Source organism: Loxodonta africana, chromosome 12 (genome assembly GCF_030014295.1).
Source record: "Loxodonta africana isolate mLoxAfr1 chromosome 12, mLoxAfr1.hap2, whole genome shotgun sequence".
Taxonomy (NCBI): domain Eukaryota; kingdom Metazoa; phylum Chordata; class Mammalia; order Proboscidea; family Elephantidae; genus Loxodonta; species Loxodonta africana.
Genome location: NC_087353.1, coordinates 77,066,337 through 77,080,012, shown reverse-complemented (window position 1 = coordinate 77,080,012; position 13,676 = coordinate 77,066,337). Strand labels below are relative to the sequence as shown.

The window sequence follows — 13,676 nt, the reverse complement described above, 5'->3', positions numbered from 1 at the left end:
TGGAGAGTGAGAGGTAGCGTGGATGATCTCCGTAGACCTCTTCTGAGGAATTTATAGAGATGGAAGGATTCTGCTGGCTCCACATGTGTGTATTTCCATCTCTGTGTCCCAATAGCTCGTGACGTGGTGGCCAAGTTATCTGAGGACAAGATTTCTGATCTGAACGACTTCCAGTGGATCTCCCAGCTGCGCTACTACTGGGACACCAAGGATGTGAAGGTGCAGATGATAACTACAGAAGCCTTGTATGGCTATGAGTACCTGGGCAACTCCCCCCGACTGGTGATTACTCCCCTCACTGACCGCTGCTACAGGTAAATGCTGGGCCTCCCTCAGAACTGATGGGTGAATAGAGAAGAACTCCAGAGGGGAAAGAATCTGAGGGGGAGGGTAGGGATATCTTGTGTTCATTATCTTTACATTTCAGATTCTTGGATTTTTAGAATTTTGCTCTTAGTCACCATGGCCCCATAGATGATGACAGAAACGAAGCCTTCAGGGCAGAAATGAGGACCCAGTAGAAACCCTAGTGCAAATTAATATGTTTGAACCAACAAGGGGAAGGATGATGTATGTCCTTGAAACTGACATGGTACTTAAATAGAAAGCTGTCCAATGGCGGGAATCAAGATGGCTCCTGGAGATAGATAAGCAGTCTGATGAAGAATCCAGGCAAGGAACTTCTAAGCTTTGCCAGCCAGACTGGGGTTAGAGGGCCTGTGATAAAAACACACTGTCATCCTGTGCTCAGCAAAGTGCTTTGCTGCTTTCCTTGGAATTCATAACATTAAAATCTCAATTTTGTGAATTTGTCAATTTTGTGATGTTTAAATTTTCTTTGCTTTTGTATATTTCCTTACAGCCTTTGGAATCTTTTTAAATTATGAAAATAATACTTGGATATTTTCTCCTTTCAAAATCCTCAATAACTTCTTTATTTTGTGGTTTTTGCTCTTCATTCATTCATTCATTTATTCCACTCATTATTTAACATTTATTAAAGCTTCCTGTACCCCATGCATGGCCTCAAGGAACCCTAATCTAATAGAAGAGAGAGAGAAACACATACACAAAAGATTACAATGAAGTGGTGTGTTAACTGAAATTAGTAGACGCTCATCTAGGGGCTGTGAAACCACAGTTACCACGCCACTCATTCACTAACGTCTTTGTTGTATCTACCAAGTGCCCGACACTGTATTAGTTTGCTAAGGATATGAAACGGAATCAAATACCATTTCTGTAGTCAAGACCTCGTAATCTTGTGGGAGAAATATGCTATTTTCACCATTCCATTAGCACCAGTTGTCTTCAGAATGTGGAATTTATGAGAATTTTTTGCTTTTGACTCATTTATGTATGTATGTGCATGTTCACTTATTCATTCAGTTGTTCATTCAACAGATATTTATAGGTGCTACCCATGTTGCGGAAACCCTGGTGGCATAGTGGTTAAGTGCTATGGCTGCTAACCAAAGGGTTGGCAGTTCGAATCCACCAGGCGCTCCTTGGAAACTCTATGGGGCAGTTCTACTCCGTCCTATAGATGTCGCTATGAGTCGGAATTGACTCGAGGGCACTGGGGTTTTCTGGGACCCATGTTGCAGGCACTGTGCCATGTCTGAGGTCCTGATGCTGAATAAAACAGAATATATTGGCTCTATAACCAGGAGAAAAAATTTAAACTATTTGTATGAGTCAAAAAAAAGAAAAAAGAAAACCCAAAAAGCCAGCTTCTCTGCTCCAATTTCTTAGGCCTCAGGCACTGAGTTCTTGTTTTCTTCCCCTTAGGACACTGATGGGAGCTTTGAAGCTGAACCTTGGGGGCGCTCCAGAGGGCCCAGCTGGGACAGGCAAGACAGAAACCACCAAAGATCTGGCCAAAGCTTTGGCCAAGCAGGTAGGGAAATGCCATTCACCCCTACCCTCTCTTCCCACTCCCCTCTGGTAGTTAGCATGAGGTTCAAGGTGGCTTAGTGTAACAGGCAGAGTGGGCTCCAGCTCCTCCACCGTAACAGGAAGAGAGGAGCCCCGGCCACCTGTTTCATGGTGCAGGATGATCTAGTTGTGATGGTGTGATGGAACCCATCCTGAATGATGCCTCCATCCTTCCTCTCTCTAGTGTGTGGTCTTCAACTGCTCTGATGGTTTGGATTACAAAGCCATGGGGAAGTTCTTCAAGGGGCTGGCCCAGGCTGGAGCATGGGCCTGCTTTGATGAGTTCAACAGGATTGAGGTAACTCTGCTGCTAAGCTACAGAACAGAAGGGTTGGACACACAGAGGCTATGTTTCTGGGCTCTTGACTCCTTAGTGACAGGATGACAGGGCCTTGTCTCTTCCACGGCCCCATGCAGAGATCAGGTACTCAAAGAACTAAAAACAAAAACATCCTCAAGGAGACAAAATTCGTACGTTATAAACATCATCCCCACCCCCATCATATTCATTCATTTACTCACTTATTGAGCAGCTACTGTATGTGAGGTAGTCTGCCTATATTCATGATACAAAGACGAGTAAGAAATGCTCTTACCCTCTAGACTGTTACAATCTAGTGTTGTTGTTCTTACGCACCATTGAGTCAATTACAATTCATAGTGATTAATGTGACAGAGTGGAAGTGCCCCATAGAGTTTCCTAGGCTGTAATCTTCATGGGAACTGATAGCCAGGCCTTCTCTCCCTCGGAGCTGCTAGTAGGTTCATTAAAATAGTCAACCTTTCAGGTTAATAGCTGAGCACTTAACCCTTGTGCCACCAGGGCTCCTTACAATCTAACCCGTTGCCATCAAGTAGATTCCCACTCGTAGCAACCCTATATTACAGAGTAGAATTCCCCCATAGGGCTTCCAGGGAGCAGCTGGTAGATTTCAACTGCCAACCTTTTGGTTAGCAGCTGAGCTCTTAACTTCTGCACTGCCAGGGCTCCCTTACAATCTAGTGTACCAGGAAACCAAAAGCCCTTTTGCCATTGAGTCGATTTCCACTCATAGCAAACCTATAGGACAGAGTAGAACTGCCCCACAGGGTTTCCAAGGCTGTAATCTTTACGGAAGCAGACTACCGCATCTTTTTTCCATGGGTGGGCAGGTGACTTCAACCTTTCAGTTAGCAGCCAAGCGCTTAACCACAGTGCCACCAGGGCTCCTTCAATCTAGTATAGGGAAATAAAAATTAAACAAAACAAATTAATATGCTAGAAGTTTATAAAAAAAAAAAAGTGGTGGCATAAACGTTTTTTTTTTAAAAGAGGGGGTGATTAGTTCTTTTTGGGTGCTAATGGAGGTCAGGAAATTTAAACAAGAAATTTGAATCAATAAACAGTTTGAATACTTATTTTGTGTCAAGCACTAAGCTAAGTGCTGGAACAAAGATAAAATACTATGGAGGAAACCACTTACACACACACACACTCACACACACATGCACACCAATTTTCTTCTCCCTACTCAAATCTCACATCATGCTCTGAGTTTTGACTGTGAAGGTCTGGTTCCAGGTGACTGGGTTCTCTCCTTGCTAAGTGAAGGGGACTCTGGCAGAGTGGGAAGGCTGTCAGAAGCAGTAGCTGGCATCAACCAGGTGTTCTCACCCCAGGTAGAAGTGCTGTCTGTGGTAGCTCAACAGATTCTCAGCATTCAGCAAGCCATTATCCGGAAGCTAAAGACATTCATCTTTGAAGGCACTGAACTCTCTCTGAACCCAACCTGTGCCGTCTTCATCACCATGAACCCTGGGTATGCTGGCAGGGCTGAGCTGCCAGATAACCTCAAGGTAATCCAATGCTGAGTATACTTTATGATATGTGAATCTCTGTATGTAGCCAGGGACCTCGTAGAGAAGCCAAACAATGAGTCCAGGTCGCGTTTTCAGCTGTGAGAAGTAAAAGTGGAGTTTGATGGTATTAAGATGGTACTTGGCCCCAGATCACAACCACCTCCTCAACAAGGTCTCATGGAAGGAGGGGGAATACATACATAGTAATCGGTGGTAAATAGGAAATAATGAACACTATAACAAGGGTCACTATTTCAATTGCCTCTAGGAGAGAAGCAAGCTGGGCGTGGTAGGGACTCTGGTAGATGCCCCATGTGTGAACCATCTAACGAAGCTGGTTAAGCCTAAGTGGTTTCCAGACCAAAGCAGGATGTTCTAACCAGCTCTAGAGAGCACATTTGCCCCAGTATCTATTGCTGAGCTAGTCCAAGGTACAACCATGACAATATCCATTGGCCTTGCTGCTAGTGGGTGACCTTAGTATGCTGTTCTCATGGAAGGAAAATAAAAACCAAAGGGTATAAGATGGCTAGGTCTCCTCCCACCACCTGAGCTGCATGAAAAGACCAACCGGAGGGAGACTTCCAGGCAGGGGCACTGTACTTACCTTGCTTACCAGATCATCTGTAGTGAACAATTTCACATTTTTTCACCACATCAAAGATTCTGCTTCTAGATATAACTGGCGTCTGTCTCTCTCCCAACTCCAGAGCTCCTTCCTGCAGAATGAAAGCCTCTTTTCAAATTTATAATCCCTAACAGGGACAGATTACCTAGTGAGCAAGGTACCAAAAAAAAAAAAGAAAAAAGAAAGAAAGAAAAAACGCACTGCCATTGAGTCGATTCCAACTCATAGTGACCCCACAGGGCTTCCAAGGTTGTAAATCTTTATGGAAGCAGACTGCCACATCTTTCTCCCAGGGGGCCGCTTGTGGTTTCGAACCACTGACCTTTTGGTTAGCAATTGAACGCATTAACCACTGCACCACCACGGCTCCTTCAGTGAGCAAGGTAAGCACGGGCTTACATGTGCTTACTTCCTAATCTGTAGCAAATATGAAATTGTTCACTACAGATTAGGAAGTAAGCACAAATAAGCCCGTGCTTACCTTGCTTATTAGGTAATCCACCCCTGCCTCCAGGCCTGCTCTGTTACTGATTTTATTCTAATTTATTGCTCCAGCCCCCTGAAGTAGAAGAGACAAGGGAGACCCAACCACACCCACATCTACTGACTTAGAGCACGGTGACTCCACCTGCTAAAAATGCATCCTGGTTAGTGTCTGGAATCTATTCTAGACAGATGATTCCTCTGTCTCTCTGGGAATGGAAAAGAGTCAGGGAGATCCTTTGTTAAGTGTGGCTGCTCTCCTTTAGGTCAGCGTAGGCCAGTGAATGTACAAGTCGAATTTGGACCCAGATTCCTCATTTTTTTTTTTTTTTTACCACCCCAACCTGTACCTCTCACAGCCAGCAACCGTGTTGGATCTGCACATGCAACTTGCATGAGACAGTGTAGCACAGTAGAAAGCACCTGGGGGTTGGCATCAGAAAGCCTGAGTTCTACCTGGCTCCACCTCTAACTAACTGTATGACTTGGGCAAGCCACTTCAGTTTTCTGGGGCTCACATCTCCTCTAAGATCTCAGATAACAATAACAACAAAAGCTGATGTTTACTGAGCACTCACAATGTGACACACTTTTCTAAGCACTTCACTTACATTATATCATTTGTTCTCAACTCTGTGAAGAGGGTAAAGTTATTTTCACATTTTGAGATGAAAGAACTGAAGACTAGAAGGCTGAGGTTGCCCTATCTAGCAGCCACTTATTTAACTTGCTCACAACTAGTAGGTGACAGAACGAGGACTCAAAACAAGGTCTGTGACTTCAGGATTCTTCTAATGCATGTTGGTCCTGCACTCCTAAATGACTTCTGCTGTCCATATTGAACCCTGGGAAGCGCCAATGGTTGAATGATGCTTTGAAATGAACTCACTCAGCATAGGAGAATAAGGTGCTACTGGGATACCAGTATCTAGGGCCTCCCATACAGCCATTCGAGGGCCCAGTGTGACAACATAGACCTGGACAGGGCCAGTGGGGAGGTTTGTTGAGCAGCGCAGCTATCCAGTGAAGTTGGTCCTCCACATTAACTTGTTCTCCAGGCCTCCTTTTATAATTATCATTGGAGCCATCTGCATGATCATGCTATTTCTCATTGCCTCTGTAAATGAACTCCCCCACCCCCATAATCAGTGTACGTGTCCAGGCTCTGATTGGCTGGTTATCTCTTTTCCAGGCCTTGTTCAGAACAGTGGCCATGATGGTGCCAGATTACGCCCTGATTGGAGAAATCTCCCTCTACTCTATGGGGTTTCTGGACTCTAGAAGGTATGTTACATTGGGTCTTCCACCTTACAGTCAATTAGGAAAGGCTCTTAAAGAGTAGTTTTTGGTCTGGTGGATTCAAGGTGAGTTACCCATTGGGAGAAAAGGGACAATTTTGAGGAACTTACTTCTGTTCATTGGCTGATCATTGGGCACACAGTCCTGGCCTTGATCCTGATAACATCCCTGCCTGGGAAATGGCCCAGGTTCCCAAGAAACCTCTTTTTTTTTTTTTTTACATACATCCTGGCTTCTATTAAAGAAAGCTACCAACTATCTCCTGCCCACCCCTCATTCTAACACGCACTGCTAAATGGCTTAAGGTGAGACTGTAAAACCTAAGAAATTATTTTAAGATTGAAGAGGAAAATTTAATATAACATTGTTATCCCTATAACATTTACTGACTGCAATAAACCAGGTTATCTCTTATTCAAGTGTTATCTAGTTTTCAAACACACATTTACATACACACACAGGTCAGTATCTTCATGTGTGTGTGCGTACATGCACCTACAACACACGCACCAAGAGTAATGAATATTGATTGTAAAGTGGCTTGTATTGATCTGTCCCAAATTTTGTAGCCACTGTCTTGACTATAGTCAATTGATTTTTTGTTACAACAGATGTCTCCACAGGCCCTTAGTGCCTTTGTGTTATAACACATCCAAGGGGCTGCAGAGAGTCAATAGAATGCGTCACCCTTCCTTGGCCAAGAAATTGCCTTAGTGTTATGAGGTTTGTTTTTTCTATAGTACAACTAGATTACATTGATTTGCCCATTTAATTAATTTATTTATTCAATTGGCAAACATTATTGAGCCTTACGCCAAGCCCTGTGCTAGGTAGGGGCTGGTGAACAACACAGACCCTTTGCTTTTACGATAAATCAGTTTTATAAAGAGGACCCCCATCAGGGCAGTGTGCATACATGTATTAGTTAGGATAACCCTAACTCCCAAATCCCAATGGTTTATAACAGAAGTTTGTTTTTCACTCACTGGAAAACCAAAATAGGTGTTTATGATCAGGAGCGGTTCTCCCCCAAGGGGTAACTCACGGGCCCAGGTTACTTGTATCTTGTGGCTACAACACATGAGCATGGAAGATCTCAGGGAGGAGGTTTCTGTGGACCAGCCCTGAAAGTGGCGTACTTCCCTTTCATTCACATTCCATTGGCCAGAACTCAGTAGAGTGGCCACACCTAACTGCATGGGAGGCTGGGAAATGTGGTCCAGTTGTATGCCAAGGAAGAATAAGAAATGGCAGTGCACCTGAGTGTACATGTGTTGTGTTCTGTGTATATTAAATTTTGAATTGATTTTTTTCAATTAAAAAAGTAAAACATGGAAGAAATTGGTAAGGTTACAGAAGTGAAAAAAGTGAGTTTGCCGTTAGTCCCACTCTCCGGGATTTAACAATGTTAATAGTTTGATGTATTCTTCCCAAAGTTTTGTGTGTGGGGGGTGTTAGTGTGTGTGTATATGTATACACATACATTGATATATACACATGTAAGTATATATGCATGTAATTCCATATACAGTATGTTATATATGTGTGTGTATGTGTACATGTATATATATATATACACATAGAAGTATATACACATAATTTCATAATGTGTATGTGCATGTGTGTATGCATATGTATGTGTGTATATTTGCTTTTTTCAATCAACATATCTTAGAGGATCTTAACTTTGAAATAATTATAGAGCTACCTTAGCTCACCCTGGTAACTCTATAAAAAGACCTTCAAATGATAGGGCTTCTCCATCAAGTCCATGGCAAGCCTGGCTTCTAACGGGGCAGGGGACAAGGATGTTGGAAACGTCTGCTGAGGGTCTGCATGCATGTCTTTGCTCTCTCAGTCTTGCCCAGAAGATTGTCGCAACCTACCGCCTATGCTCGGAGCAGCTCTCTTCCCAGCACCACTATGACTATGGCATGCGTGCTGTCAAGTCTGTGCTCACTGCTGCAGGCAACCTGAAGCTCAAGTATCCAGAGGAGGATGAGAGTGTCCTGCTACTCCGGGCCTTGCTTGATGTCAACCTAGCCAAGTTCTTGGCTCAAGATGTCCCTCTTTTTCAGGTAAGTAGTGGTTTGGAACCTTGGCCAAGTACTGGGGCACAACTTCTAAAGATGAAATGTTTTCTTTGACATCCTCAGCACATCTTTGTGGTGTTCCTCTTCCATCTCCTGACCCCTCTCTATGTCTAGCCAGCATGACTCTTGCTTAATACCCTCCCCCCAAAATTTAAATAACAATGATGATAGCAAGGAGTCCCTGGGTGGCTCAAATGGTTAAGTGCTCAACTACTAACTGGAAGGTTGGGGGTTCAAACTTACCCAGAGGTGTCTAGATAAAAGAGATCTATAGATACCAGAGATTTTTGAAAAATTCCAAACCTTGTGTTTCCTCCACAAAACTCACCTAAAATCACAAATTACAACACTATCTGTAAAACATGACCCCCCCAGTGGCGCAGTGATTAAGAGCTCAGCTGCTAACCAAAAGGTGGCAGTTTGAATCCACCAGCCACTCCTTGGAAACCCTGTGGGGCAGTTCTCTGTCCTATAGGGTCGTTGTGAGTTGGAATCGACTCGACAGCAACATGTTTTTTTTTTTTTTTTGGTATAGATCTCTTTTTAGGAAAATGTTGAGATCACATATCTGATACATCCTCTTCCTCACCTTCTCCTGAATTCTTGTTAACAGGGCATTATATCAGATTTGTTTCCTGGAGTCGTTCTTCCAAAGCCAGACTATGACGTTTTCATGGAGGTGCTGAATGAGAACATCAGAAAGATGAAACTGCAGCCAGTACCTTGGTTTATTGGGAAAATTATTCAGGTTGGTTTTTTGTATCCTTCTGGGAATTTTACAGTTTGCTGGATCAAGCAGGGCTTTGAACCGGTTTGAAATGGTTCAGTCATGGCCGAGGAAGTGACATCAGAACAGACCTGCGTTTTTGAAAAAAGTTTTTATTGTATTTTAGATGAGGGTTTACAGAACAAATTAGTTTCTCATTAAACAATTAATACACATACTGTTCTGTAACATTGGTTGCCAACCCTGTGACATGTCAATACTCTCCCCTTCTCAACCTTGGGTTCGCCATTACCAGCTTTCCTGTCCCCTCCTGCCTTCTCATCCTTGCCCCTGGGCTGATATGCCCATTTAGTCTCATTTTGTTTTATGATCCTGTCTAATCTTTGGATGCAGGGTGAACCTAAGGAGCTCTTTCAGTACTGAGTTAAAAGGTTGTCCGGGGGCCATACTCTCAGGGTTTCTCCAATCCCTGCCAGACCAGAAAGTCTGCTCTTCTTTTGTGAGTTAAAGTGTTGTTCTACACTTATCTCCAGCTCTGTCTGGGACGCTCTATTGTGATCCCTGTCAGAGCAGTTGGTGGTAGCCGGGCACCATTTAGTTGTGCTGGACTCAGCCTGGTGGAAGCTGTGGTAATTGTGGTCCATTAGTCCTTTGAACCAATCCTTCCCTTATGTCTTTGGTTTTCTTCATTCTGCCTTGCTCTAGGTGGGATGGGACCAGTGGAATATCTTAGGTGGCTGCTTGCAAGCTTTTAAGACCCCAGACACTACTCACCAAAGTAGGATGTGGAACATTTATAAACTGTGTTATGCCAATTGAGCTAGATGTTCCCAGAGACTCTGAATTTTTAAAATTTGGGTGAACCGGAATGGGAAAAATTATGAGTCGAAGCCCTGAAATGGGAGACTCAGAAGAGGTATAGTGAATGCTTTCAGGAGCCTGATGTGGGAGACTGGATTATTGGAAGTATGGTGGAGAGCAGCACACATTCAAAGCGGTGTGGTCAGCCACTACCTTTGAGCTGAGCAGTGCTTTTTCCAACTCTGCTGGTCAAGAGATTTGCTTACTATGCAATGTGCACGCTGCTGCTATTTTCTAAGAGGGAGATTAAGTTTCTAGCAGGGCTTGACCTGTTTTTTCCCGTTCCAGTTATCATTCAGGTTCACCCACATTTTAAAAATTTGGGTCTGTTAAAATGATGCCGCTTCCTCAAATATGATTGAACCAGGAAGAACTGGTTCAAAGTCCTTTAGAAAGACTTATGGCACCATGGAACCTGAGAGGAGATGGAGGCAAGCACTTACCTGTTTGTGCCTTCAATTTTGTTTTCAGGAGTCAAAGTTTAAAATCTAGTATCTTCCTGTGACTGTCTTCCTTGGGGTTTCTTCTTTAATTTGGAAATGAAACACAACCTTTGGCTTTAGATTTTGAATTAGTGATTTTTTCTTTTTTTTTTTCTCAAACTGCTTTAATCAAGAAGAGAATTTATCCACTCATCTAACTGAATAGTCCCAAAATAGGCTGGCCTCAGGTGTAGCGGTATCCAGGTCTTTAGATAATGTCATTAGGAATCTCTCTTTCCTCATTTCTGGGCTCTGCCTCTCTCTGTGTTAAAACTTCATTCTTAGATGGGTCCCCAGGAACCTCAGACTTAGACCTTCTCAGGTTCAAGCCCTGAAGAAAAGAGAACATGACTGTCCAGGTGGCTTCAGCAAAAGTCTCAGGATTAGCTTTGAATGGTTCTGGTAAAGTCACATGGCCAGCCCTGAACCAATCACAAAGACAAGGCCTGGGACATAACCGCCCCTGCCACACATACACATACACACCTCCACTGGACATAGAGATGGAGTCAGCTCCACCCAAGTCATGTGGACTGAACCACGAAGTGGTGGTTCCCCAGAAAAACTTAGTGTGCTGTTATCAATAGACAGAGAAGGGATGTTGGGCAGGCAAACCACAAATGTCTCCACAGTCCTGACATTAGAAAACCACAGTAAATCATCATGCTGGTTTCAGGGTAAAATGATCAATTGAGTGAAATAAGCCCCAAATGCACTTTGTCTGCAGAATCACAGGATGGAGCTACAAGGCACCTTAAATGCCACCTGGCTCAGTCTCCTTAAGGAGACTGAAGAGGGAAGAGGCTTGGGATTAATGCAGACCTTGGTTCAAATCCCAGTCCCATCACTTTTTTCTGTGGACTATTGGGCACCTTAGTTCCTCTGTCTAAATCAGGCCCCTCATATGCAAAATGGAGGGAGCGAAACCTTCTCCATAGGGTAACTATGAGATAACAGGTATATAAAGTGCCAGGTGAGGAGCCCTGGTGGCACAGTGTTAAAGCACTCAGCTGCTAACTAAAGGGTCAGCGGTTAGAACCCACCAGCTGCTCCATGGGAGAAAGATGTGGCATTCTGCTTCTGTAAAGACGACAGCCTTGGAAACCCTATGGAGCACTTCTGACCTGTCATATAGGGTTGCTTTGAGTTGGAATTGGCTTGACTGCAATGAAATTTTTTTTTTAAAGAACCAGGTACTGTGCCCAATACTACTACATCCTTATTAACTCCCTCACTTCCACAGTCATCATCAGCATAGTCAGCATCTTCATTTCCCAAAGTCACACCATTAGTTAGAACCAAAATTAAAAAAAAACCCATACTTGTTGCTGACTTGACCCTATAGGACAAAGTAGAACTGCCCACAGGTTTCCAAGGAGCACCTGGTAGATTTGAACTGCTAACTTTTTGGTTAGCAGCAGAACTCATAACCACTAGAAGGAGGGCAAAGGCTAGAACCCAAGTCTCTGGATTCTGAGATCAGACTGTCTCGTGATAAAAATAATGATTTTTCCCCTGTGAGATCACCAAGTGAGCTAGTTTTCTACACAATTCATGTAAACCAATACTGAATCCCAACATATTCATTGAGGTTTTACAGATGGGCTATTTTTTAAATTAGGCGTGAGCTTTTATTCCTAATATTGTATTCTGAAAAGTTTTAAACATACAGAAAAGTTAAAAGAATTGTATAGTGAACACCCATGTACCCACCACCCAGATTTTACAGTTAATGTTTTACTATGCTTGCTTTATCACTTATCCATCCATCATTGGCCAGCCATCATATATTTCAAAGTAAGTCGCAGACCTACAGATGAGCTTTTATGTGGGTTGGTACCAAGTATTAGTATTTTCAGAAGATATCTGGAGCCACATGCCCTTTTATACTGACACCATGATAATCCACTTAAGGGGTATGTGGTGGGGAAGGTGTGAGGCTATTAAATCATTGATACCTTCCTGTGCTTTATTTCTAGTACATGGTCACACCATCTATCTGTATTCAATCTGAAATAGCTTTCAAATCTATTTGAATATAAGCTCAGTTGATGGTAAGGGATCTAGTTGTTTTGTTCCCCTGATACATCCTCAGCACCTAGAACAATGCCTGCACATAATAGGTGCTTAACACCTTGCACTACACCCTGTTGTCACTACCCTCATTTAGACCCCTATCACTCACCTCCGACAAGAAAAATAATGGGAATGTCATCTTTAAAAAAAAAAAAAAACCTTCATGTGTCCCCTTTCTTATTTATTTATTTTATAATATTTTATTGTGTTTTCGGCAAAGGTTTACACAGCAGTTTAGGTTCCCATTCAACAATTTGTATACAAGTTGTTCAGTGACATTGATTATTTTCTTCACAATGTGTGAACATTCTCAATATTTCTGTTCTGGTTGTTACGTGTCCGTTAATCTAGTTTCCCCGCCACTTTACTTTCTCATCTTTGTTGTGTCCCCTTTCTTTGGGGGGCTCTAAAGACAGAGAGAGAAAAGCCATAAAATTTCATGTAAACGTAAATGAACGTGGCATTTGTGTTTCAACTGTAACCAGACTATTTGTCACAGACAAGGAGGAGCAGTCAGAAAATTCAAGAAATGGGCTTCCTCGTAGCTGTTGCTTCTCCAGGTTGAGGGTAAATTTATATGGAAGGTTACTGATATTTTACAGTCTGAGGCCTGGCTCAGAAAACACATTTTCATCTACTGAGAGCTCCGATCAAGGCAGAACAGCATTTAAGCCTTGAGATGGGACGTTTCAATAGAAGTACAATTTGCTAAAATGACCACTGTTCCCTTTTTCTCTATAAAAGCAAATGGCAACGGTGTAATGAAAAGGTTAGGGGCACTGAAGTCTGACAGCCCTGTGCTCATATCCTGGCTCTACCACTGATGAGCTTGGGCAAGTTACTCAACGTCTCTTGGGCTCACTGTTCCCATCAGTAAAACATGGATAATGATACCTGAGTGGACAAAGTGAAACAATTTGGGTAAATCACCTGATGCTTAACACTTAGAAAGGTGCTAAGCAAATAGTAGTTCCTATCCCCTAAATGGAAACCCTGGTGGTATAGTGGTTAAGTGCTACAACTGCTAACCAAAGGGTTGGCAGTTTGAATCCTCCAGGCGCTCCTTGGAAACTCTATGGGGCAGTTCTATTCTGTCCTATAGGGTTGCTATGAGTCAGAATCGACTCAACAGCACTGGGTTTTGTTTGGGATCCTCTAAATAGCACGAAACCCTGGTGGCATAGTAGTTAAGAGCTACAGCTGCTAACCAAAAGGCTGGCAGTTTGAATCTACCAGGTGCTCCTTGGAAA

The 13,676-nt window shown here is 43.1% G+C and overlaps 1 protein-coding gene across 1 annotated transcript in view; it reads left to right on the top strand.

Annotated features, from left to right (window-relative positions):
• DNAH3 (dynein axonemal heavy chain 3) overlaps positions 1-13,676 on the top strand; it is a 189,675-nt gene that overhangs the window by 83,773 nt on the left and 92,226 nt on the right. The window contains exons 28-34 of the mRNA XM_064294796.1: positions 116-314; positions 1,792-1,900; positions 2,123-2,236; positions 3,598-3,774; positions 6,081-6,172; positions 8,046-8,265; positions 8,894-9,028. Coding sequence (XP_064150866.1) covers positions 116-314; positions 1,792-1,900; positions 2,123-2,236; positions 3,598-3,774; positions 6,081-6,172; positions 8,046-8,265; positions 8,894-9,028 — 1,046 coding nt within the window. The remainder of the gene's footprint in view (positions 1-115; positions 315-1,791; positions 1,901-2,122; positions 2,237-3,597; positions 3,775-6,080; positions 6,173-8,045; positions 8,266-8,893; positions 9,029-13,676) is intronic.